The following is a 26,761-nucleotide window of genomic DNA, read 5'->3' as shown; positions in this document are numbered from 1 at the left end:
TGTACAGCAAAATAAACAGTCAGGAAAATGAATTGGTAACCGACAGAATGGGAAAAATTATTTGCAAACTACATAACCAATAAAGGATAATAGCCAGAATCTACAAAGAGATAAAGAAATTCCACAATATCAAAACAAACAACCCAGTTAAGAGATGGGCCAAGGACTTAAACAGACAGTTTTCAAAAGAGGAAATCCAAATGACCAACAGACACAAGAAAAAGTGTTCAGGATCTCTAGCCATCATGGATATGCAAATCAAAACCACAATGAGGTTTCATCTCACCCATTTGAGTGGCCCTAATACAGAAATCAACAAATAACAGATGCTGTAGAGGATGTGGGGAAAGGGTACCTTAACCCACTGTTGGTGGGAATGTAAACTGGTAAAGCCGCTATGGAAGACAATATGGAGATACCTCTAAAATCTGAATATAGAGCTACCATATGACCCAGTCATCCCACTCCTGAAAATTTACCCAAGGGAAATGAAATCAGTAAACAAAGAGCTATCTGAACCTCCATGTTTATTGCAGCTCAATTCACAATAGCTAAGACATGGAATCAGCTTAAATGCCCATCAACTGAAGACCAGATAAAGAAATTGTGGGATATGTGCACTATGGAATATTATACAGCAGTAAAAAGGGATGAAATCCAGTCATTTGCAACAAAATGGAGTATGCTGGAAAACTTCATACTTAGTGAAATAACCCAATCCCAAAGAGATAAATACCGTATGTTCTCCCTGATTGGTGAGAATTAATAGTGCTCCTAAAATGAAACTTATAGAACTGAAATTGACACTTTTAGAATCAATGACTTGAATAGTCCTTAACCTGACTGTTGAGGGACAGTTTATTATTGTTACTTTTATTTTGTATTTCCTTTTTTTCTCTGTTTTCTTTCTTTCTCTTTTCTCTTCTTCATACTATATGTTGAACTCTTTATGTAACAGAGTTAATTATATGTATATTAAGTCAATTGGAAAAAGATCCCAGTAAAAAATTAGAGGGAGAATAAGAGAAGGAGGAAATAGTCTATAGCTGTAAAGCAGTGTAGTTCTGCATACAGTGCTACAGACTTACTTCTAAGGGTACAGCCTGAAAACTTGTCATGGGACTCCAAACCCATTAAAATTGGTGTTATAAATACCATCTTAACTGTTAAAATGATTGTATTAAATATTAAAGTCAATATATAGACAGGTATAATTGTAAAAGTGATTACATAAATAACATAAAATGCCTGATAATAATAATAGACAGAATTAAAAAGGAAGGAAAGTCCAATATGGGAAGCAGTACACAACAGACTCCTAGAATGACATTCAGTGTAAATAACACTCTGACCTTAGAATCAACCCTTAAGGCTTCCTGGTCTGGCTGAAAGGCCTGTGAGAGCATTTCAGGCATGGAAAGCCATGACTCTGTGATAAAAAATATCCTACATGGAGGATCTCTGTGAGATCTCAGTGGAGAGAAAGGATCATCAAAGAAGGATATACTCTTCACTGAAGGGAGGAAGGAACGTCCACTTTGCTTATGGCCATGTCCAAATACCTATGCTGTCTATGGTCACAGAAGGCTTCCGTAGCTATTGGCATGGCAAGAGCCTTGGGTGACCACTGATGTCATAAGTAAGAGTGTTAATTGTTAAAATGACAACAGAAGTCATTGTGCACTTATTCCCTATGTAGGACCTTCATCCTTAATGAGTTGTTTTATGAGAATCTACTGCAAATCTTATTCTCAAACTGTACTCTATATGTTGTGTGTGTGCATGAGTGCAAACTGTTGAAATCTGTGTCTAACATGGAGTTAGTCCTCTGTATATAAAATCAAACTGGCCGGCGCTGCAGCTCAATAGGCCAATCCTCCGCCTGTGGCGCAGGCATCCCAGGTTCTAGTCCCGGTCGGGGTGCCAGATTCTGTCCCAGCTGCTCCTCTTCCAGTCCAGCTGTCTGCTGTGGCCCGGGAGTGCAGTGGAGGATGGCCCAAGTGCTTGGGCCCTGCACCCACATGGGAAACTAGGAGAAGCATTTGGCTCCTGGCTTCGGATCAGCATGGTGCGCCGGCCTTAGCACACCAGCCGCAGTGGTGATTGGGGGGTGAACCAATGGCAAAGGAAGACCTTTCTCTCTCTCTCTCTCTCTCTCTCTCTCTCTCACTGTCCACTCTGCCTGTCAAAAAAAAATCAAACTAAAAATGAACCATGATGAAGAAGGAGATGGGAGAGGGAAAGGGAGGTAGGATGGAAGTCAGGGTGGTGGGAGGGTGGATATGGGGCAAAGAACAACTATATTCGTAAATTTTTCTATGAAAAGCTGCATTTGTTAAATAAAAACTTAAAAATGAAATATATTTTGAAGAAAAAAAACAATTGTGGAAAGCCTAGGATATCCTTCAATAAGAGATAAACAACGTATTATACCCTTTCATCCTTCTGGTACTTTTCCTTTGGTAAAGTAATTTCAGATTCTCTGTAACTTCCGAATTTTATAAGAATCTAGTGAAGTTGGCAGGGCAGGGGTATGGACTGTTTCCTCTCCTTTGCACACAAAGAAATAGACTCAGTTCCTCCATGCATGGAGTCATATAGATTTCAAGCTGCCAAGCCAAGACCAGAATTCAGGACTTCTGACTACAAGCCGGTGCCTTTTCAGCTATGCCAGAGAGCAAATCAGCAGGGAGGCAGCTGAATAGCTTCTGAGTTGTTAGAGAGCTGAATTTGCCAGCAGCTTCTGGAACGGCCCTGATGACAGCAGGTGAGGTAGGGCAGCTGTTTTTATCAACTTACAATTTTTTGTTAGGAGCTTCCATAGATCATTCTTCATTTACTCTTGAGGACTAAGTGAAATGCCCCTCACTTTCACTCATATCTGAGGTCTCACAGGGATGAAGTCTCAGAGCAGGGAGAGCTAGCACTTGTGATTAGCAAAATTGCTCCCTGGTGAGAATGATAGGAAAGAGAGACAGAAAATAAAAGAAGGCAGGCTTGTTCATTTTTTTCCCATTTCTTTATGGTATACTGAACTATCTATCATACACCTGCAATCCTATACTAGGTATTAGGGACAAAAAAGTGACTAACAACCAGCTTTAACAGTGAGGTATTCACAATCTGTTGGCGGAGAGTGAAAAAGCATGTAGGATAAGCATTATTTTAGAAGTTACGAAGGCAGCTCAGTGAATAAAAGGAAGCAAATTCTGCTTCATTGTTGGAATGGTTTTAACTGGACCTTGCAATACAAGGAGGTTTTGCCATTGAAACAGGAGGCATAGAAGGCATTTGGACATGGAGACAAGATGCCATCTGTCATGGCCAGGAAATTTTAAATAGCCCAGTGTGGTCAGAACATATGGTGTAGGAATGACTGGAAGGAGAAGTGGGAGATGAAGTCTGAACACTGTAATGGGATCAGATGTCTGGGGCAGAGTGAAGGGCTGAGGAATTTACTCCAGGTGATAGAGAAGAGTTTAATCAAGGGAGTGACAGGATCGAATTTGTGTTAGGGCTGGCATGTGGCACGGCAGATAAAGACTCTGCCTGTGATGGCAACATCCCAGTGGGTGCCGGTTTGAAACCTGACTGTTCCACTTCTGATCCAGCTGCCCGCTGATGCACCTGGGAAAGCAGCTGAGGATGGCCCAAGTACTCGGGCCCTTGCACTCATGTGGGAGGCCCAGAAGCAGCTCCCAGCTCCTGGCTTCAGCTTGGCCCAGCCCTGGCTGTTGCAGCCATTTGGGGAGTGAACCAGTAGATGGAAGATCTTTGTCTCTTTTTCTTCCTTTCTCTGTGTAACTCTGTCTTTCAAATAAATAAGTAAATCTTAAAAACAAACAAACAACAACAACAACAAAACCTCTATGGAGGTCAAACTGGGATGGGTGGTGCTAAATGATGGGTAGAAGAAACTAATTCAGCAAAATAACGAATGCTTTGTGGGTAAGATTTTTTTTCTTGTATTTCCTTTTGCATAATGCTGTTTCTATTTTTATGTGTTTCTTCTTTCAGTAGTTTCCAAGCATTCAGGGATATTTGTGCTATTTCCAACCAGATCAGGAGTTACATCACGTGGTCACATGGATATGCCATAAGAGACTATGGGGGCTGGCGCCGCAGCTCAATAGGCTAATCCTCTGCCTGCGGCGCCAGCACACCGGGTTCTAGTCCCGGTCGGGGCGCCGGATTCTGTCCTGGTTGCTCCTCTTCCAGTCCAGCTCTCTGCTGTGGCCCGGGAGTGCAGTGGAGGATGGCCCAAGTGCTTGGGCCCTACACCTGCATGGGAGACCAGGAGAAGCACCTGGCTCCTGGCTTCAGATCAGCGTGGTGCGCCGGCGGCAGCGGCCATTGGGGGGTGAACCAATGGCAAAGGAAGACCTTTCTCTCTGTTTCTCTCTCTCCCTGTACAAGCTGCCTGTAAAAAATAAATAAATAAATAAATAAATAAATAAATAAAACAAAACAATAAAAAAGAGACTTTGTGAATGAGGTTGTGAACTGTGAGGAGAGTTCTGGGCACACAGCACTAAGTCCCTCACACAAGCACGGAGAAGCTGTCACAGGGCAGCCATGGGGCAGAGATGTGGCACTCTCAGGGTGTGAGACTCAGGGTGTGGACTCCCTCCCAGGCCACATTGTGTCAGATAACCTCTCTGTGCTTTGTACAAAGGAGCCTGGGCTGCTAAGCTGACTGCATTAGCTGGGTAAGAAGGCTACCGAAAACCCAAGGATTCTTGATGCTTCTTCTAACAATAAGCCACAAAGAATCACTATTCAAAGTTCAGCCTCAAGAAACTGGCTCCAGGCAGCCATGGAGAGAGCAAAGATTAGTTGTCTGCTTAAAAAAAAAAATTGGAGTGAGAGGCTGTTCCAGACAGGCCAGGAGTCACCCATTTAACTGGCTTTCAGGCTAAAATCTTGGTTTCCTGGATCTAGTTTCCTGGATTGAACGACTATTTTATAACTAAATTTTCCAGGCAGTTCAGTGAAGAGTCTAGTTGTACATTTTACATATAGACTAAGGCAGGGAGAAATGAGCAATTTTTTTCTATCTTTTGAAATAAATGTCATGCTACAATTTCTTGTTGATGGGTTTTGCAATTCTTTTTTTTTTTTTTTTTTACTTAGAAACAAAATATTTCTTTCCCCTATGCCCTTCAATCTATTTTGTTGAAGATTTGTTTTTCACATTTTCTTTCAAGTGTCTACTTACTGACAACATATCAGCTTTGGGTAGCAAAAGAAACAAACAAACAAAAACAAAACTAGCTAATGCAAAGTAGTCACTAGCATTCCTCTAAGTATTTATTTTTCATTAGTTTGTTTAATGATCATATCAGCCTAAAGAGCTAGGTCTTCATAGGAGAAGGTGGAAATGAAGAATGGGGTTGAGTAGCCTACCCATTGTCACATTGCTCCGCATGGAGTCAGACAACTGCTCCTTCCTACCTAGCAGGGAACGGGCTGCTCAAGAGTTCATCGTGACAAGTACATGAATTTGAGAACCATGTTATCTCAAGGGCAATGTGTTCACTTCTCATGAGCAAACTACCCTTTCTTTCTTGACTGTTTAGAAGAACTGAAAGCAGTTTTCTGCTAGATTGAAAAATTTGCCAATTTAATATTAAGATGAGCTCTATGTGACCTGGGGGTGAGAGACCTGTGCCCTTATCCCAGGCACAACGTATGTCAAAAGGTTTCACGATGGGGCTGGCGCTGTGGCGCAGTGGGTTAAAGCCCTGGCCTGAAGTGCCAGCATCCCATATGGGCACCGGCTGTAGTCCTGGCTGCTCCTCTTCCAATCCAGCTCTCTGCTGTGGCCTGGGAAAGCAGTAGAAGATGGCCTAGGTCCTTGGGCCCCTGCACCCACATGGGAGACATGGAGGAAGCTCCTGGCTCCTGGCTTAGGATCGGTGCAGCTCCGACCGTTGCGACTATCTAGGGAGTGAATGAGCAGATGGAAGACCTCTCTCTGTGTCTTAACCTCTCTCTGTAACTCTCTTTGAAATAAATAAATCTTTAAAAAAATTTCATGAGTTGTATTTCATGTTCCTCATCACAGAAGATCTGAATGCCTGGGCGTTCAAATGTCATTCATTTTAGAATGCACGCTTCACATGCCACCATCCATGCCGTTATAGATGTGAAAAGCTCTTCTTTCACTTCAAGTGGATATAGGAGAAAACAGTGCAGTGACATGACAACTGTATAATTACATAATGAAGGGCTCACCTGACAGTCTGGTAGTACAGGTGCCCTGTGTCAAAGCCAGGGCTCTCGCATTCTGATTCTGAGCCATTATTGCTGTTGGGTCAGAGAACTGGGGCCACAGATACCCAAGGCTTCAGATGGAAATGTAAGGAGGATTTCTATACTTCTCTCCTTACTCTGGAGTCCAACTCAGGTTACTCACCTCCTGGCCCACATGCCAACCATGGCATGCATGTCCTCACTCAGGGGTTAGTATGGTAAGCCATTGGAAGCATGGGGAAGACATGAAGATGGGAGTCTACTTGGGTCGTCTAAATCCTAATGTCCCTTCTAGATTCCTTTAAGAGAGGAGTCTTTTAGAGGAGAGGGGCTGGTGCTGTGTTTAAGCCTCTACCTGTGGCACCAGTATCCCATATGGGCACCGATTTGTATCCCAGCTGTTCCTCTTCTCATGCAGCTCTCTACTGTGGCCTGGAAAAGCGGTGGCTGATGGCCTGTGTGTTTGAGCCCTTGCACCAATGTGGGAGACCTGGAAGAAGCTACTGGCTTCTGTCTTCAGATCAGCCCAGCCCCAGCTATTGTGGCCATTTGAGGAGTGAACCAGCAATGGAAGATCGATCTCTCTCTGTCTTTCTCCCTCTCTGTCTATAAGTCTGACTCTTATATAAATTAATCTTTAAAAAAAGAAGTTAAAGGGCACTGCCACGGGCTATGACACCAATCCACCAAAAATCCTAAGCTTTAGGAAGTTGTTAAAAGGGGAAATAAATTCCTAACTAACATTCTGAGTGTCTCAATTCCAAATGTTATATAAAAATGTGGCCTTGGTTCTTTTGTAAAGCATAAATAAGGTTGTCAAACAAATAGGAAGGCAAGACCTATGGCGCCGCCCCTGCCCCTGGTGCCCACCAGGCCTTTGCTGCTCTCTTCGTGGAACCTTTCCTTTTCTCCTTCCATGCCACACTGGGGGATACAGGCCTTGGGTCATTTTTCTTCATCTGCCCACCTAGTTCTTCCTCTTGAGAGTCCCTTCCATTAATCGCCCGTAACTACAGAGTCACATAAGTAATATTTTCTACCTAATTATTTGAAAATGTTTTTGTTTAATATAATAGCTGTTAAATGGGAAAGAGGAGTCACATAGATGGCCATGTTTTCAATACATGAAGTGTGGTTTAAAAAAAAAAAAAAAAAAAAAAAAAAAAAAAAAAAAAACAAGGCACTGTGAAAGCTCTCTGGTGAGTGCCCTGGACCTCACAGGTTACTGAGCCTCTAATACACCAGATGATAGTGGGGTGGACACACTGTGGTACTGGATTGGCATGGTGGTTTTATCTATCATACTACCCCCAGCCTCCCATCTCCCTCTCCAAAGCCTAGAGAAAACAAACACTTTGCCAGTCTCTCTTGCAGATATGGATAGCCCTTGACCCAGTTCTAGTCAATCAAATATATAGGAAAATCTGCTGGAGGATTCTGGAAGAGGCATATGTCTGTCTGTTAAGAGAGAAGTATAGGAGGGAAAATGCTTTTTCCCTATGACTTCCTATTTTTGAAAGCATATGTGTGAAGGTATGTTGGTGGGAGCTGTAGCAACCACCTTGCTTCAAGGAGGAGAAGGACCAGGGAATTGGTCGAGACAGTGAAAGAGGGGCTTGATATCATTCACTCACTGGAGTATTCACTTAACAACTATTAATTGGTGCTTATTACACATCAGCCATTGTACTAATGTGGGATTATCTATGCACATAATAAACAATACCTCTGCATACAAGGAAGTTAACAATAAGCAATAATAATAAATGTAAGAAAGAACTTAGAGATCTAATTAAAAAGAATAGGCAGGGTAAGGGAGCTGGAGAGTGATGGTGTGATATTTTATATGGGTTGATAAGGGAAGGTCTAGCTGATAAAGTGACTTTTGACAGACCTAAAGGAAATGAGGGAGCAAGTCATGTGGATATTTGGGGGTGGGGGGAGAAGTAGGGACAGGAGCACTCTGGGAAGAGGGAAGGGCATTTGTAAAGGTCCAAAGGGAAAACATACTCAGCACATTCAATGGGGCAAGTGGAGGGAATCAGATGAGAAGGGTGACTGAGTCCAGATGTCTTAGAGAGCAAGAAGCTATGGTTAAGGTTTTTGTATTTTATTCTGAAGAATATAGCAACGCTTTAGAGGATTTATTTTAAATGTTCATTTTCATTTATTTGAAAGAACAACAGAGAGAGAGAGAGAGAGAGAGAGAGAGAGAGAGAGAGAGAGAGACCTTTTCATCCCCTAGCTTACTCTATAAATGTCTGCAACAGCCAGGGCTGGGCCAGGATGAAACCAGGAAACTGGAACTCCATCTTTGTCTCCTATGTGGGTGGCAAGAGCCCAAGCACTTGAGCCATCACCTCCTGCCTCCAAGGACTCATTAATAGGAAACTGGGTGAGCAGCAGAGGTGCTGGTCCAGGCACTCTGATACAGGATGCGGGCATCCCAAGAGGCAACTTAACCCACCACGCCACAATGCCAACCCCATCTTTACAAGATCTTGAGCAGTTGAGCAACATGGCACTTAATTTTAACAGAACTTTTCTGGATTCTGGATATGCAAAACGTTAAAGGACAGAAAGAGAGGAAACAGGGTGATAGGTTAGAACAATGTGACAAGAAATAACAGTGGCATGATAAAGTTACAAGTAATTGACATGGGGGAAAGGTTAGCTTCTAGGTGTATTTTGAAGGTCAGACCAGCAGGTCTGGGGTGGATTTCATCAGACTGTTCTAGCAAGGACAAAGCTTCAGATTTCTCAATCTATGAGAAAAATTAATCCCAACTGTTTAAGCCATTGTTGATATGGTGTTTTCCTACTTGCAACTGAAAGTATTATGAATATAACCAGAAGAAAAACCATTATTTCTTAATGTGTTTTTTCTGTTTTAGCAGTTTACCCAAATCATTAGAGTTTGGGATCATTATAAACCCTTGGACAGGGATATGTCTATATATGTCTACATAATTATGTCTGTAAAATTTACTAAAGCGTTAAACTCCATTAAAAATATTAGAGGGGCCGGCGCCGTGGCTCATTTGGCTAATCCTCCACCTGTGGCGCTGGCATCCCATATGGGTGCTGGCTTCTAATCCCAGCTGCTCCTCTTCCAGTCCAGCTCTCTGCTGTGGCCTGGGAAGGCAGTGGAGGATGGCCCAAGTGCTTGGGCCCCTGCACCCTCACGGGAGACCAGGAGGAAGCACCTGGCTCCTGGCTGCGGATTGGCGCAGCGCGCCGACCGTAGCAGCCTTTTGGGGGTGAACCAATGGAAGGAAGACCTTTCTTTCTGTCCCTCTCTCTCACTGTCTAACTTGACCTGTCAAATAAGTAGATTAGGATTCAGCCTATAATCTGAGTTCAGATTATAAAAATAATACAAAATAATCTACAATGAAGCCCTGGCTAATTTCCAATTATAGTTAGAAGTAGCCCAGTATTTTCACACGGGGTGGTACATCTTTCCTTGGTGCTTATCTGTCCTTGCCTACCATCTGGCATCCTTTTCCTGGAAAACCCAGTGTCCTGAGTGGAGGGGGCTGACTGGACTTTTCAGGGGTAAAAGCTCTGCCTCATTGGCTCTCAGAAATCAAAATGAAAGAGACGAGGATTGATGGGATTTTTCTATGGAGAACTGTATGAGAGAAAATTTGGGAAACCTGGCCCACAAAGAGACAGATAACCTAAAGCATTTCTTTTATGCAAAAGCAATCACAGTGACTAATCTGTTTATTCTGGAGAAAAGTATGGTGTGCCAGGTGCAAGAGTGAGTGAGCCTGGTATTAAACAAACGGTTTAAAAAAAACCAGATCCCTCTGAAAGCTCGCAATAGTTTCTTTAGAGCAATGCTATCCAACAAAGATATAATGATTGGCACATGTATATTTTATTTTTTTAAAGATTTATTTATTTGAAAGCAGAGTTACACAGAGAGAGGAGAGGCAGAGAGAGAGAGAGAGAGAGGTTTCTATCCACTGGTTCATTCCTCAATTGGCTGCAGGAGCTTCTTCTGCGTCTCCCACGCGGGTGCAGGGGCCCAAGGAGTTGGGTCCTCTTCTACTGCTTTCCCAGGCCATAGCAGAGAGCTGGGTCAGAAGTGGATTAGCCGGGACTAGAACTGGCACCCCTATGGGATGCCGGTGCTTCAGACCAGGGCGTTAACCCACTGTGCCACAGCACCAGCCCCACCACATTTATATTTTAAAATAATTTAGTGGGGCTGGCGCTCTGGGGTACTGGGTGAGGCCACCGCCTGTAATGCCAGCATCCCATATGAGTGCCAGTGCGAGACCCAGCTATCCACTTCTGATCCAGCTCTTTTATGGCCTGGCAAAGCAGTAGAAGATGGCTCAAGTCCTTGGGCCTGGGAACCTGCATGGGAGACCTGGGAGAATGGCTCCTGGGTTCAGATCAGCACAGCTCTGGTTGTTGGCAGCCAATTGGAGAGTGAACCAGTAGATGGAAGACCTCTCTTTCTCTCTCTGCCTCTCCTTTTCTCTCTGTATAACTCTGATTTTCATATAAACAAATAAATCTTTTTAAAAAGTAAAATGATTTAGCAGACATTGGCTCAAGTGCTTGTGTGGAATTCCTGGCTCTTGGCCTTTGCAGCCATTTGGGAACTGAAACATCAGATTTCTCTCTCTCTGTCTCTCTCTCTCTCTCTCTCTCTCTTCCCCTAACCACCCCATCCCCCAACATATCCAACCTCCTGTCACTCTGCCTTTTGAATAAATACATTTTTAAGTTCATTTTATGTAACTTAATATAATGAAATATTTCACCTGTGTCAGTAGCCATAATTCAAATGGCTATCATAGTGAACAGGGCATCTTTTTAAAAAATGAAAAGGATTTAAAGAGAAAACTTCTGTGAAGATAAAACACAAGTATTTTTAAGAATTCCTTAGTAATTTCCTTCCTTTTCAATGTGTTTCAACCAAAATGTACACCATTTCCATTTTGGAGTTTTTATTGCTATGTAGCATAGTTTTTACTTACAATTTGAGAATCAGTAACGAGCTCTAAGCATCTTGATGGTGTTGGACTGCTGCAGGTCTGACCTTTCCAAGTCAGACACATAACAATGGACACAGAAAGCCAGATGCCACTGCCATAGGCAACCTGGTGCAATGGCACCTGGGTTCTTTGCTCCCTGCTGTGGCGTAGGTTGCCTGTTTACCAGACAACCTGGTGCCCTCCACCTCAGATGCTTGGTTAGAGAATTGCAATTGTTTTGCTTATACCTTGCTTCCTTCCCAAAGGTTTAATGAGTTTCGAACTATTTGCTGAGTTTCAGTGCTATTGTATCCATTTATGTATGACATTAATGATTGAATAATTGGAACTCAATCAAAATGAAAAACAAGACAGTCAAGGCTCTTGCACTATTATGAGAAAAGCCCCCTGATCCCTGCTTTGCTTTGCTTTACTTTGTGTTCCTTGTAGTTCTTTCAGCGTCGGTTGCTCTGCCCTTCGGCTTCCTCATAGTCAATGGCTGGTCCACGACATTTCTAAGTAACTAAAATCTAGAAAAGCATATGAGAAAGAATCCAGGACTTGGCAATGAAGGGAAAATGAGCATAATGATAACTATCAAGACTGGTGAAAGGACAAAATGAAATTTTATGTGTGTGTGTTTAAAAAATTGAGCACTGCCTGAATACAGCTTTATTAATAGCATTGCTTACTAATTTTATTAGAATATCAGTCCTTTTAAAAGCTTTTTTATTTATTTGGAAAGCAGAATGACAGAGACAGAGAGGAGAGACACACAGAGAAAGAGAGAGAGAGAGAGAGAATAAGACAGAGATTTTCCATACACTGATTTACTCCCCAGAATGGCTGCATCAGCCAGGTCTGGGCCAGGCTGAAGCCTAGAGCCAGGAATCTATCATGGTCTCCTACATGGGTAGCAGGCTGCCAAATAGTTGCTCCATTTCTATTGCATTTCCAGGAAGTGCACTAGCAGGAAGCTGGATTGAAAGCAGAATAGCCAGGATTCAAACCAGCACTCTGAAATGATATGCTGGCATTGCAAGGGGTGGCTTAAAATGTTGTGCCACAATGCCAGTCCTAAATATCAGTCTTTGGTTGTATAAATACTTCAGAGGTGTAGGTAATTTTTCCCTCTAAAAACTATGGATATAGGCAAGGAGACAGCAAGGAGGAGCTGAGTTGCAGCACCTTCCTGCAGCCCTGCCAGTATTGCAGCCCCACCAGGACCCCACACACAGCCCCTCACACCACTTCTGTGCACTGGAAAACTATAGCTGCCAGTGTTACAACACCTAGGACTGGCACGGGCTTGAAGTGTCCAATATGGCTCTACCAGCAACGACATTGAGCTCATTATAATGTCATCATACTAAAATTATCATGGCCAACCTTCCTACTCCCATCATGCACCTGATGCCATGACACTTCCGAGATTTCAAAACAAGGAGCAAGGAAATGGGTCATACCCAGGCCCTTTCCCAAACTCCACCCTCTGAATTTTCAGTTGAGCTCCAGCCCACTCACCACTCCTCATGCCTCCAAATCATATAAAGGGATGGCCCTGAACCTTGTTGAACATAGATCTTTCTTGAGTGTGGGCTTTCACTTCGCATGTAAATAAATCCTGTCTCTCTGCCACCCACAACACTACTATGCTCTTTAATTTGCAGCCATTTACATCAGGAAACTCAAACATGAACACATTGAAATTCCCAGGAGTAATCACTTCAATAAAACTTGTGACATTCTCTCCGGACTCAAGAAATTTTGAAAATCTGAAGAGTTTTTAAAATGTAACTATGAATGAATGCAGACAAAGAAACACTGATGGCTATTCAAGTCTTTTGTAATTAGAAATGTAATTTAAGGACATTGTACTCTGAAACATACAAATATAATTAATAAATATTTTTTTCTCAGTAATGACACAGATTTCTGAAGTTTTCCATGATTCCTTTTAGCAGAGGGAAAGTAGCCCCATCTTTGCCTGTGTTGAGGAGCTGCCAGCAATCTGCAGCTTTTCACAGTATAGTAACCTCTGGTCGCTGCCTCAGCCCTACGATAAATACTGTAGACTGTGTGCGTGCACTTACAGAACTTCACAGGTTTCCATGGATACGTGAATTTCAGAGCTAAAGCACATTTACTATCGCTTTTCTTGTCACCAAGAGTCCTGTAAACACTTGAGCTTGAAGATTTTGTGCAGAAATTTAGCATTTTATACAGAACAAGTCAGAATTATATTTTTCCAAATGCATTGTATGATTTTCCCTTTGGGCAAAGTCCCTGAAATATTTTATATCTGTGGCCTCTTCTTAGGGATGTGCTTTTATTTATTAGACTCATAAAAGACAATCAAGGCTAAACTACACTGTCAGTATCACTTTTAAATGATAGATAGTTAGACTATGTAAATGTTACAATTAATAAATAAGGTGACTTGCTTGGAATTTAAAATGCAGAGAAGCAAACAGGGACAGCAGAAATAGGAATAGTAGGTTTCCATTCAGATCTTTTTCTTCCTAAATATAGTGAAATTTAAATGTCATTTCCAAGAATGTCCTTGTGTTATGTCTACTGACCAATCATAGTTTGAATTTATTCTTTGTTACTCGTATTAAGCTTTTGATTTTTCATTGTGTCTCTGACTGGTGCCATTAAAATCATTTTTTTCCTCCATCCAGCCCCTTAGATTGCCCCAAAGACTTGGCTCAGCCTAATTTATTTTGTGTTTGACAGATCATAATTGTCCATAGTTACGGGGCACAGTAGGATGTTTTCCTACATATATATATTCTGTAATAATCAAAACAAGATATTTAGCATATTTATCATCTTGCCTATTTATTATTTCTTTGTGGTGGAAACACTCAAAATCCTTTCTTCTGGCTACTTTGAAATACTCAATGCAATATTGCCAACCTACATTTCCTTTTTTCATCTGAAAGTAAGGCTCTGCTTTTGCTGTTTAAATCCTAGAAGAGGGAGTCTGGGTAGAGGAAAGAGCTCCCGACCAACAGGTCCGCCCTGGCTTCTTGCCCACGGGATGCAGAGCACCAGGCTCTCCTCTTCAGGCCTCACAGCAGCTCCCAGGACCTCCCAGCGGCTCACAGGTGTACTGCAAGAATTTAACCACAGCAAGGCATGAAAGTGCTCTGCTAATTATAAAACAGCCACAACAGTACTGTCTCTGCCTCTTGTCTACTAACATTCAGTGCCAATCGGGTTTGTCTGCATTTGTTAAAGAGACGAATAATGGCTTTCAGCCCCTAACAAGGTTGACGGTGGAGCCTGGCCTTCATTCCCTTGCCCATTTAACAACGAACATGACTAAACTCTGTCCCTGACGGTGATTTCAATATGCTTCAGCCCTCACAGCCCAGCGAGGCAGCCCCTGAGAGTGTGTCTCAATGGTGCCGCACGGTGCCGCACTTAACATGATCTCCAAAAGAACGGTTATTTGTGTGTCATCTGACATCCGCTCCCATCATGTACCCTCATGATCCTTGGGATTCAAAATTACTGATTCCTCACTCTGTCTCAAGGGCAACATTCATTCTCCGCTGGTCCCCCTGAGAATCCCATCCACCGCAGGATCCACTCTCTCTCTCCAATCTACAGAAATGAATGGCGGACTCGGGCTGCCCCAACGACAAAGCACTCTGTGTTTCTCCACTAAATTTCATTCCAGCATCCCGCTGAATTTACTCTGAACTGAATTTGCTCTGAACCACCTGGCAGGGATCTAGAAGTAAAATTACAAGATTTATTTCATTTTAATTCTATTACGAAGCATTTAATCATAAATACCCCCCCAATGAAAAGATCATTTATCATCCTGCCCTGACTGAATGACTCCTCAGTTCACATCCATGAATCCATAATGCAGGGATGATTAAGTGTCCGATTAGAAAAAACAGATTAACCTGGCAAACATAATAAATTCAGCTCATCAGCAGGATGACTTTATAAATGCTCACAGTAAGTCTGCTGTAGAAGACCATGAACAACTTCCTCCAGTGACGACTCCATTGAAGCAGCCAAGGAACACACAGCAAAGGCACGTTTAGAGTGTTCTCTAAACATGAAAAGAGTAGAGGGGCAGTAGGTTAATCCTCTGCCTGCGGCTCCGGCCAGCATCCCATCTGGGCGCCGGTTCTAGTCCCAGCTGCTCCTCTTCCAATCCAGCTTTCTGCTGAGGCCTAGGAAAGCAGCAGAGGATGGCCCAAGCCCCTGGGCCCCTGCACCCACAAGGGAGACCCGGAAGAAGCTCCTGACTCCTGGCTTCGGATCAGTGCAGCTCCAGCCGTTGCAGCCATTTGGGGAGTGAAGCAATGGAAGGAAGACCTTTCTCTCTGTCTCTCTCTCTCACTGTAACTCTACCTCTTAAGTAAATAAAATCAAGAAAGACAGCAAACAAGCAAGCAAGCAAGCAGAAAAAGCATGTGCTAGGGCCAGTATTGTGGCACAGAGGGTTAACCCACTGCCTGTGATGCCAGCACTCCCACATGAACCCTGGTTCCAGTCCTGGCTGCTCCAGCTCCCTGATAATGCACCTGAGAAAGCAGCACAAGATGACCCAGGTTCTTGGGTCCCTGCTACTCATATAGGAGATCCACATGAAGGTCCTGGCTCCTTACAGCCACCTGGGGAGTGAACTAGAGGATGAATGGAAGCTATCTCTCCACCTCTCCCTGTTTTTCCTCTCTGTAACTCCGCCTTTCAAATAAAGAGATAAATCTCAAAAGAAGGCAGAACAGCACTCTGAAGACGCTTTAAGTATTTAAGCATTCACTCGTTAGAAACAAAGCTGCAAGCTCTCAGATATTCTGATTTCCACTTTGCCAGAGGTTGTATCTATACCCCATATGCTTTCAGTGTCTTTGTACACCCTGTGTGTTTCCAAAGGTGCAAGGCGAGACCCAGTGCTTCAGAGCCTACAGATTCACCCTTAACCTTCACAATCCTACTTGATCCCTTTATAAAACCAGCTGCATATTTTCTTAAGTTTTCTTTTCTTAAATTCCACTGTGATAAAAACAAGTAAAATTAACGAGTGGTTTTCACCTTCAAACCAGTAGGAACAAATTCTTTTTGCTGAGCTTCTGTTTTCATCAGAGACAAAATCTAAGGGCTGACTACTTTGAAGGACAGTTCTATGCAGTGCTCCAAAAAGTTCAGGCCACAGTCTGCCAGGCCTTCCTTACTTAGCGGGGTAGTATTCCGGGCCTCTCTTTTTTAGCAGTGAGAAAAAGGATACTGTCCCTGCCCAGCTTATTTTTAAACTCCCATGGCTGTGTTCCTGGAGGCCTGAAAGAGACAGCCAGGCTATGATCTGTCACATGTACCCAAGTCCCGCTGAGTAAGGGACCTGCTCTGCTTGTCTGCTTGCAACCAGAACCGTTCCCAGGAGCAGGGCAGGGCAGGGCAGGGCAGGCGGGGAGGGCGATGGGCTGCCACAGTTGCGTCTTTCATGACTGCCCCATCCCATCCTGAGGCAGGTAAATTCCTCGCCAGCCTTGATGCTGGGAGGGCGCTTTCCGTTTGTGTGTTCTGTCTCCCTTCTCCTGGCTCTCAACTTGATCTTGAGCTGGGGGTGGTGGTGACAGGGAGGGGTCCACAGTCACTGTGTGTTTTCGCTGTCGGGGCGCTGGATCAGGCAGGCTCAGGAGCTCATAGAACAGCAGGGAGGTTTTAAAGCCACTCTGCTTAGGGCACTGGATCCCTTGGGGACTAAAGGCATTGGTGTAGGGCTGGAAGGTGCATGTTTCCAGCGCATGGGGACTGTGCATGCCTGATGAGTGGCTTTCCAAATTTCTGGGCCCAGCAAGATCGGTCATCTTAGTAACAACAGCCCCAGGTACCATAGGAGCTGGCTGCAGGCACGCCCCAGCGCCTGGAAGGGGGGTGGCCATGGAAATTTACCCTGGGGCTGCGCTCACTTCGACCGTTGGGTCAGTGCGCAGCTTCTTCCGTGGGCGTGCAGAGGGCTCGCGCAGCGCGATGCTCGCGGGTGTGCTGAGGCGAAGCTGGAGGTGAACGCCCTGGGCAGGCAGGCGAGCCAGAAGCCTGGGGCGTGCGCCGCAGCGTCCTGGCTCCTGGCCCGGCGCGTTGGCGCCGCGGCGCGCGACAGGGCTGGCGTTGCCTCTGAAGGAGGGCCCTGAACTGGGGTCAGCTCCTACTCCGGGCTGCGGATGGAGGAATCCCGCGGCCGCTAGCAGGAGGCTCCCCAGCTGCGAGGCCGGGGAGCCCCTAGAGGGATGCCCTGGCTGAGGAGTGAGGTGTGTGGGGCACTGGGAGGGAGGCCGGGCCGCTGTGTCTCAACTCGGTGCCCAAGGACAGAAGTTGGGAGGGTCAGAGGTCCTGAACGAATCTGCGCTCCTGTTGGGGCCTCAGTCAGCAGGGGGAGGAGAGTGACTGCCCCAAGGCACACAGCTGGGAAGTGGCGGAACTGGGACCCGGGACAACTGCTCCCAACGCAGCGACCATGAATAATAATACAAGCAATTATGATTAGATTAGCCTTTAGAACTAGGAATGATGATATTACTTTGGCATTCAGGACTTTAATATGACTCCTGGGCTGGAGAAACACAGCCACTTGTATCCTCAATAGGCTTAAGTTACTCATTTTTCATACATTATTAACTATTTGCTCAGTTACTTGTGCCAGGCACTCTACTGGAAACTCAAGTCCTGGAGAGAAACACGAACCAGCCATCCTCACCAGGCGGAACACCAGTCACTGGGGCCGGTGGAGACAGTGGGACGCACTGTGGCGTGGAACGTGCTCCGGATATGCTGGGGACCTGGGGGAGGAGGGGCACCTGACCCGGATCTACGAGTGGGTCGTTTTGGGGCTCTTGGAAATGAATTTCAGGTGGAATATCCAGTGTTAGAGCTCCAGGTGAGTGTGAAAAACAATGAATAGTTTGGTGTCCCTGGGCAGTAGGGGTGAATAAGAAGGCCAGGTCTATGGAGGGGGCGAGGTGCGGACACTTACCAGGATTCCAAGCCCAGCTAGACAGTGCTGTGGCTGATGGCGGTTGTTTTGATGGAAAAGGAAACCCTTAGATGGAGAATGAGAATGAGGGACCAAGGATCTGTGCAGCCCCGTAGGTCTGTGAATTAGCCAAGCTCTGGTGTTTTCTGGAAGCATCCCACTGCAGCAGAATTCTCCGTGGAAAGTGCAGCTGGAATGGGAAGAGTCCCATTCAAACTGGGAGACTTGCACCAGGGGTAGCCTGGGTGACCTGGGACCCTGTTTCCAGTGGCATTCTGGGGAGTAGTTGGTAAAAGCCTGCTGTTAGTATTTCTGGAGCACAGATGGCCTCTAGGACCTGAGCAGCAGTAAATCAACCTGTCCCTCTCTATTTATTTCTTCTGATGCACCCCTAGGGACTGATGTGGAACTATAGACACAGTATACCAAGATTACAGGCTTACCTTCCTCCCATTCTTTACTATAAACTATTCATACAAATCTATGCAAATAACTGTTACCATTTTCCCTTAAACACAACACATACAGTTTGTGATAGAGGACTTTATAAGTGCACTTTAATTGTTCTGTCATTTTTGGTAAATATAGTTGAAGTAAAACAAATCACATATGCAGATAGAATACAGTCATCAGCCTAGGGTATGAGTTTAGGCACCTTGCTTCTGTTTCTAACCCTACCTAACATGTCCTGGCAAGAGAGGGGCGGGACTTCCCCAGCAAGACTCCACTTCCCATGACTGTCTGGTTCTGCATATGCAGGTTGGAAGCTTCCTGTGTTGTTTGAAATATATGTCTGCCTGGTTTTGCAACTTCTCTTGTCTCATGGGTCTTTGAGAAGAAGGAAAGGAGGAAATGTCTTGTAGCAATTCCTTTGGTGAGTGATGTTAAGCAGTGTTATAAAGAAGGAACAGGAAGTCGGAGTAAAAACATAAACATGAAATGGAATTCTAGTTTTCTCAGCACCTTTGTGACTTAGGTCTGACCCTTAACTCATCTGTGGGTTTCCTCAGCTGTGACCCTAGTTCCCAGTGTTGACCAGTCTGAAGATATCCCTTCACCCCCAGAGCCCCTCCTGTGGCCCTTTGATGGTCACACCCACTCCCTCACAGCTAGGTGCTTCACCTCAGGCAACCACTGTTCCTAGATTTATAATTTGGTTATTTCAAGAGTGTTTTACAAATGGTATTTCTTTTCTTTCTTCATTCAGCCCAATGCCATGAAGATTCATTCTGGCTTTCGTATGGTTCAACAGCCTGTTCCTGTTTGTTCTTTAGTAATACTGCGTGATAGGCCTGCAACATCATGTACCCATGGAAGGTCATCCAGGTTTATTCCATTATGGACAATTATGAATAAAGCTGCTGTAAACATTTCCGTGAGGTGTTTTTGGGTGGACATAGCCTTTGTTTTTGTCATTCTCTGTGATCTATGCTTAGGAGTGCAATTACTGGATTGTATAGTGGTTACAGGATATATTTTTTAAGAAATTGCCAAACTGCTCTGAGAGTGTACCACAGTACAGTCCCACCACTAGTGAATGACTGATTCAGTTCCTGCATATGGTTGTCAGCATTTGGCGTTGTTGCTGTTTTTTTCTTTTAGGTGTTCTGATAGGTGTGTTGTGATGTTTCCTTATTGTCATTTGCATTTCCCTAGTGGCTAATGATGTTGACCATGGCTTCCTTGACATCTGTGTATCTTTGGTAAAATGTATCTTTGTATTCTTTGCCCATGTTCCATTTGTGCTCTTTGGGTTTTGTTTCTTTTTTGTTTTTAGTGTTGCATTTAGAGAATTCTTTATAGGTTAAAATGTTCTCTCTCAGCTCTGCAGCTTGTATGTATTCTCTTCTACTATGGAACTTGTCTTTTCATCTGCTTAACAGGACCATCAGCAGTACAAAAGTGTTTAATTGTCTTAATTTTATTTGAATTACACAAGTTCCATGTATTTCATATATACATATTTAGGAACAAAGTGACACTTCCCCCCCACCCTCCCTCCTGCTCAAGCTGCAACCCTTCTTCCTCCTCCTTCTCACATTCCCACTCTTAATTTTTACAAAGATCTGTTTTCAGTTTACCTAGTGATAGTATATCTAGCCCTACACTAAGTAAAATAGTTCAATAAATAGTATGAAGAGGAAAAAAAAAAACCAGAAAACAAAAAACAAAACAAAACAAAAAAACGCTGTTTCTCAACAGGACAGGGCTATAAACAATCATTGAATCTCAAAATGTCTATTTCACTCTAATACATTACATTTCAAGCTACTCTATAGTTACCTTGCATTAGAGAAAATGAATGATAGATGTCTTTTTTGGGACTGGCTTATTTAACTAAGTATAATGATTTCCAGTTGTGTTTATCTTGTTGCAAAAGACAGGATTGCATTTTTTTTTACAGCTGAGTAGTACTCCATAGTGTTTATATACCATAACTTCTTTATCCAGTCAACAGATGATGGACATCTGGATTGATTCCATATCTTAACTATTGTGAATTGTGCTGCAATGAACATGGGGATACAGATAACATTTCCATATATTGATTTCTTTTAATTTGGGTACATTCTCAAGAGTGAGATGGCTGGATTATATGGTAGATCTATATTCATATTTCTCAGGCATCCCCATACTGTCTTCACAGTGGCCGCACAAGTTTACATTCCCATCAACAGTGGATTAGGGTACCTTTTCCCCCACATCCTTGCCAGCAATTGCTGTTTGTTTATTTCTGTATGAGAGGCATTCTAACTGGAGTGAGGTGAAACCCCACTGTGGTTTTGATTTGCATTTCCCTGATGGCTAGTGATCCTGAGTATCTTCTCAAGTGTCTGTTGGCCATAAGAATTTCCTCTCTTGAAAAATGTCTGTTAAAGTCCTTTGCTCATTTTTTAGCTGGATTGTTCGTTTTGTTGTTGTTGAATTTCCTGAGCTCTTTGTAGATTCTGGATGTTAAGCCTTTATCAGTTGTGTAGTTTGCAAATATTTTCTCCCATTCTGTCAATTGCCTCTTAACTTTGCTGAGTGTTTCATTTGCAGTACAGAAGCTTTTCAGCTTGATGTAATCCCATTTGTGAATTTTGGCTTGGATTGCCTGTGCTTCTGGGGTCTTTTATAAGAAGTCTTTGCCTATGCCAATGTCTTGCTGAGATTCTCCAATGTTCTCTAGTAATTTTGTGGTATCAGGTCATAGGTTTAGATCTTTGGTCCATTTTGAGTGGATTTTTGTGTAAGGTATACGGTAGGGGTCTTGTTTCATACTTCTGTATGTGGAGAACCAGTTTCCCCAGCACCATTTTTTAAAAGATTTGTTTATTTATTTGACAGGCAGAGTTACACAGAGAGAGGAAAAGTAGAGAGAGAGAAAGGTCTTCCATTAGATGACTCACTCCCCAATTGGCTGCAGTGGTCGTAGCTATGCTGATTTGAAGCCAGAATCCAGGAGCTTCTTCCAGGTTTCCCAAGGACTTGGGTCATCTTCCACCACTTTCCCAGGCCACAGCAGAAAGCTGGATGGGAAGTGGAGCAGCCAGGACTCGAACCAGCGCCCATATGGGATGCCTGTGCTTCAGGCCAGGGCATTAACCCACTGCACCACAGCGCTGGCCCCTATTTTTTTTTTTTTTAATATTTATTTATTTATTTGAAAGAGTTAAAGAGAGAGAGAGAAAAGTGGTGGGGGGGTCTTCCATCCACTGGTTCACTCTCCAGTTGTCTGCAATGGTCAGAGCTGTGCTGATCTGAAGCCAGGAGCCAGGAGCTTCTTCTGGGTCTCCCATGCGGGTGCAGGGGCCCAAGAACTTGGGCCATCTTCTACTGCTTTCCCAGGCACAGCAGAGAGCTGGATCAGAAGTGGAGCAGCTGGGACATGAACTGGCGCCCATATGGGATGCTGGCACTGCAAGCAGCGGCTTTACCTGCTCAGTGTCGGCCCCAGCACCATTTGTTAAGGAGACTGTCCTTACTCTAATGATTGATTTTAGCTCCTTTGTCACAGATAAGTTGATTATAGATGTGTGGTCTGATTTCTAGAGTTTCTATTATGTTCCATTGGTCTACAAGTCTGTTTTTGTGCCAGTACCAGGTTGTTTTGATTATAATTGCCATGTAGTATGTTGTGAAATGAGGTATTGTGATGCCACCAGATTTACTTTTGTTGTATAAGATTGCTTTAGCTATTCAGGGTTCTTGTGTTTCCATATTAATTTTAGCATCAATTTTTCTAGATATCGGAAGAATGTCATTGGTATTTTCATTGTGATCACATTGAATCTGTAAACTTCTTTTGGTGGTGTGGACATTCTGATGATGTTGCTTTTTCCAATCCATGAAATATGGAAGATTTTTTCATTTTTTAATATCTTCTACTATTTCTTTCTTTAGTGTTTTGTGATTTTCAGCATAGAGATCTTTCATAGAGATCTTTGACATTCTGGGTTAAATTTATTCCAAACTATTTAATTCTTCTTGGAGGTATTGTGAATGGGATTGATTTTTTTTTTTTTTTGACAGGCAGAGTGGACAGTGAGAGAGAGAGAGACAGAGAGAAAGGTCTTCCTTTGCCGTTGGTTCACCCTCCAATGGCCGCCGCGGCCGGCGCGCTGCGGCCGGCGCACCGCGCTGATCCGATGGCAGGAGCCAGGAGCCAGGTGCTTTTCCTGGTCTCCCATGGGGTGCAGGGCCCAAGCACTTGGGCCATCCTCCACTGCACTCCCTGGCCACAGCAGAGGGCTGGCCTGGAAGAGGGGCAACTGGGACAGAATCTGGCGCCCCGACCGGGACTAGAACTCCGTGTGCCGGCGCTGCAAGGCGGAGGATTAACCTAATGAGCCATGGCGCCAGCCGGGATTGATCTTAAAAGTTCATTCTCAGCCATGACATTGTCTGAATACAATGGCCATTGATTTTTCTATGTTGATTTTATATCCTGCCACTTTACCAAACTCTTCTGTGAGTTACAGTAGTCTCTCAGTGAAGTATTTTGGATCCATTATATATAGAATCATGTCATCTGAAAATTGGGATTATTTAATTTCCTCCCATCCAATTTTTATCCCTTTAATTTTTATTTTCTTGCCTAATAGCTCTGGCTAAAACTTTCAGGACTATATTGAATAACAATGCTGAGAGTGGGCATTCTTGTTTGGTTCTGGATCTCAGCGCGAGTGCTTTCAACTTTTCTCCAGTCAATAGGATGCTGGCCGTGGGTTTGTCATAAATCGTCTTCATTGTATTCAGGAGTGTTCCTTCTGTACCAAACTTACTCAAGGTTTTCATCATGAAAGGATGTTGTATTTTATCAAATGCTTTTTCTGCATCTGTTGAGATAACCATATGGTTTTTATTCTTCAGTTTTTGTTATTGTGTTGTATCATATTGGTTGATTTTCAAATGTTAAAATATCCCTGCATTTCAGGGATAAATCCCACTTGATCTGGGTGAATGATATTTCTGATGTGTTGTTGGATTCAATTAGCTAATATTTCATTGAGGATTTTTGCATCTGTGTTCATCAGGGAAATTGGTATGTAGTTCTCTTTCTCTGTCGTTTTTTTCTTCTGGCTTAGGATTTAAGGTGATGCAGGCTTCATAGAAGGAATTTTGGAGGATTTCCTCTCTTTCAGTTGTTTTTTGTTTTGTTTTGTTTTTGTTTTTGGCAGGCAGAGTTAGACAGTGGAGAGAAAAAGAGAGAGAAAGGTCTTCCTTCCGTTGGTTTACCCCCCAAATGACCACCATGGCCGGCACACTCTGCTGATCTGAAGCCAGGAGCCAGGTGCTTCCTCCTGGTCTCCCATGCTGGTGCTGGGCCCACTGCCCTCCCGGGCCACAGCAGAGAGCTGAACTGAAAGAGGAGAAACCGGGACAGAATCCGGTGCCCCAACCAGGACTAAAACCCGGGGTGCTGGCGTTGCAGGCAGAGGATTAGCCTAGTGAGCCACTGCGCTGGCCACTTTCAGTTGTTTTAAATAGCTTGAGAAGAATTGGAATTAGTTCTTCCTAAATGTCTGGTAGAGTTCAGCAATGAAGCTGTCTGTTCTTGGGCTTTTCTTTGTTGGGAGGTCCTTTATTACTGATTCAATTTCCTTTTGGTTATTGATCTGTTTAGGTTTCCTGTGTTGTCATGACTCAATTTTGGTTGGTAGGTTATATGTGTCTAGGAATCTATCCATTTCTTCTAGGTTTCCCATTTTGTTGGCATACAGCTCTTTGTGGTAATTCCTGATGGTTCTTTTTGTTTCTGTGGTATCTGTTGTTGCATTTCTTTTTTCATCTCTTTTTATTGAGTTGGATCTTCTGTCTGCAGTACAAAAGTGTTTAATTTTGAGGTCCATTTATCAGCTTTTTCCTGTTATGGTTCTTACTTTTGGCACCAATCTATAAACTCTTTGTCTATCCTAGATCTTGTGAAGTTTCTCCTATGTTTTCCCTCTGTGTTTTACAGTTTCCATTTAGGTCTGTGATCTCTTCTGAAATAATTTTTGTGTAAAGCAGAAGATATACAGGAGATTTAGATAGAAGATTTGCATTTGTTATTTCAGCACCAATTGCTGAAAACCTTTTGTATAATAGGTAATTGGAACCCATCAAAACAAATTCCCTAATTCCATTTCCTTTATCTTGACAACACTGCAGGCCGAGAGGTAGGGTGGTGAACTAGAACTGGTTGGGTTTCATTCAAGCCATCTTCCTGGAAGTGCTGGGATTCCTGGGAGCATCAGTAGCAGCAGCAGAAGCAGCAGGCTGAGGGGCAGGTGGAGCTCTCACACTCTCCCTGATGCCACCCAGGGCAGTGTTGCTTTTTGTTATTGTGTCAGTCTGTTTTGTGGTTTGATACAAGGTCTCCCCAGCTAAAAGAAGCTGGGGGACCATTGGATTGGATAACATCTGAAAGGCCTTTTTGTACAAAACTGCCATGATTCTCAGTGTTTGGTGTCAGAACTCAGACAGCTATATGCCTGTAGGCTCCTCACTTAGCTTATTTTTTCTTTGAAGATTTATTTTTTACTTAATTGAAAAGCAGAGTGACAATGAGAGAGAAATAGAAAAACAGAGACAGTTCTTCCATCCACTGGTTTACTTCTCCTTCCATCCACTGGTTTACTTCTCCTTCCATCCTCTGATTCACTCCTCAAGTGGCCCAGGATAAGCCAAGCCAAAGCCAAGAGCCTGGAACTCCATCCAGGATACCAGCATCAGTGGCAAGGCACCAAGCACATGGGCCATCATCTTCTGCTTTCCCAGGCACATTAGCAGAGAGCTGGATCAGGAATGGAGCAGCTGGGACTCAAACTAGCCTCCAATATGAGATGCTGGCGTTGCTAGACCTGGCTTAATTTGCTGCCCCACAACTCTTAGCCCCCTCCCTTAGATTCTTGAGGGCTTACTCATATGAAATTCTTTTTCTCTTATCCTTTCAGCTGTTTTCATGAATATAATAATCTTGGTGAAATCAGTTAACTTACACTTCATAAATCAATTTGCAAACTGTGTGTCAGAAATTGAAAATGTGTTAACTATCATAAGACTTTGCAGCAGAATCACCCATCTCAGAATTATCCTGATTGGAAGCGAGGGTGAGGAACTGAAATCTACATGGACTGTGACCCAAATGTACCTTTCACAAAGAGCCACCTCATTCTTACCATCCACCTGTGTGGCTCTTGCCTGCCACAAAGTACTTACAACAGCTTTTCATTCACAAAGGGTTTCTTATAAAAGCTTTTTGAGATAAACAAGTCAGTCTTATATTCTTATGCTTGTTTTCCTAATGAGGAAACAGACTGTCTGAGTTACCAGCCCAAATTGAAAAGAACTAGCAAGTAGTAAGTAGAAGTCTGAGAGAAGGGCTTGCATCATTAACACTTTGCACTGCTATTCTTCATCTATATTTTTCTAATATAATGGTTTTGGTGGGTATTTTCCAAAAGCTGGTATGCTACTGTAGCATTTTATCTATAAAATGAGATAATAATATGATAGTCTCAGATCATTGTGAGGGTGTTTTTCAGTGAAATGGGGTTAAATGAGATAGTGCATTGGAAAAAAAAGTTACACCATGTGCTCCCTGTAAATGATGGTTCTCATTATAAACTTGGCTGAATTTGGGAATTCCAGTCAACAGCAGTGTATGTTTGCTGCTTCCTCTTCTTGGTCAATGTGTTTTTTTTTATATTATAGTGAATTATCTATTTTTCCTTTTAGTACCCATGGGGTTCAATTGTGAACTGCCGTATTGATGAGGCTCAGGCATATTTGAGAGAGTGGTTAGACTTGATTGTTTCCATAAAGTTGTTTTAGTAGTTATTTTTCAACAGATGGACAGCTCACATTTGGCCACATTTCTGTGGCAGTATGATGATTGAAGTTTCAACAGATGGTATACAAATACTTGGGAAAACACCCTTCCATTATTGAATGCTGCAAAAAAGATCTTTAGAGTGCCAGAAAAACCATAGTCTACATTCCAAGTCCTTAGCCTGAGCTATTATAATTATAACTTAAA

General features: G+C 43.4%; 1 protein-coding gene and 1 long non-coding RNA gene across 8 annotated transcripts in view; one reads left to right on the top strand and one right to left on the bottom strand.

Annotated features, from left to right (window-relative positions):
* LOC127482924 (uncharacterized) overlaps positions 1-17,157 on the bottom strand; it is a 39,109-nt gene extending 21,952 nt beyond the window's left edge. Inside the window, exon 1 of the long non-coding RNA XR_007908850.2 lies at positions 15,233-17,157. This is a non-coding gene — a long non-coding RNA (uncharacterized lncRNA). The remainder of the gene's footprint in view (positions 1-15,232) is intronic.
* PLAAT1 (phospholipase A and acyltransferase 1) overlaps positions 16,566-26,761 on the top strand; it is a 28,040-nt gene continuing 17,844 nt past the window's right edge. Inside the window, exons 1-2 of one of the 7 annotated variants that reach the window (XM_051818916.2) lie at positions 16,593-16,753; positions 17,913-18,159. Coding sequence is in view for 4 of the 7 variants with exons in the window: in XM_051818913.2 (XP_051674873.1) it covers positions 16,726-16,749 (24 nt within the window). In the remaining 3 variants the exon portion in view is untranslated. Of the gene's footprint in view, positions 16,754-17,180; positions 17,534-17,912; positions 18,160-26,761 lie in introns of those variants that run through there. The other 6 variants (XM_051818915.2, XM_051818913.2, XM_051818914.2 and 3 more) reach the window with 6 other exon arrangements.

Source organism: Oryctolagus cuniculus, chromosome 4, assembly GCF_964237555.1.
Source record: "Oryctolagus cuniculus chromosome 4, mOryCun1.1, whole genome shotgun sequence".
NCBI lineage: Eukaryota > Metazoa > Chordata > Mammalia > Lagomorpha > Leporidae > Oryctolagus > Oryctolagus cuniculus.
This window is presented reverse-complemented; position numbering and strand designations above follow the sequence as displayed.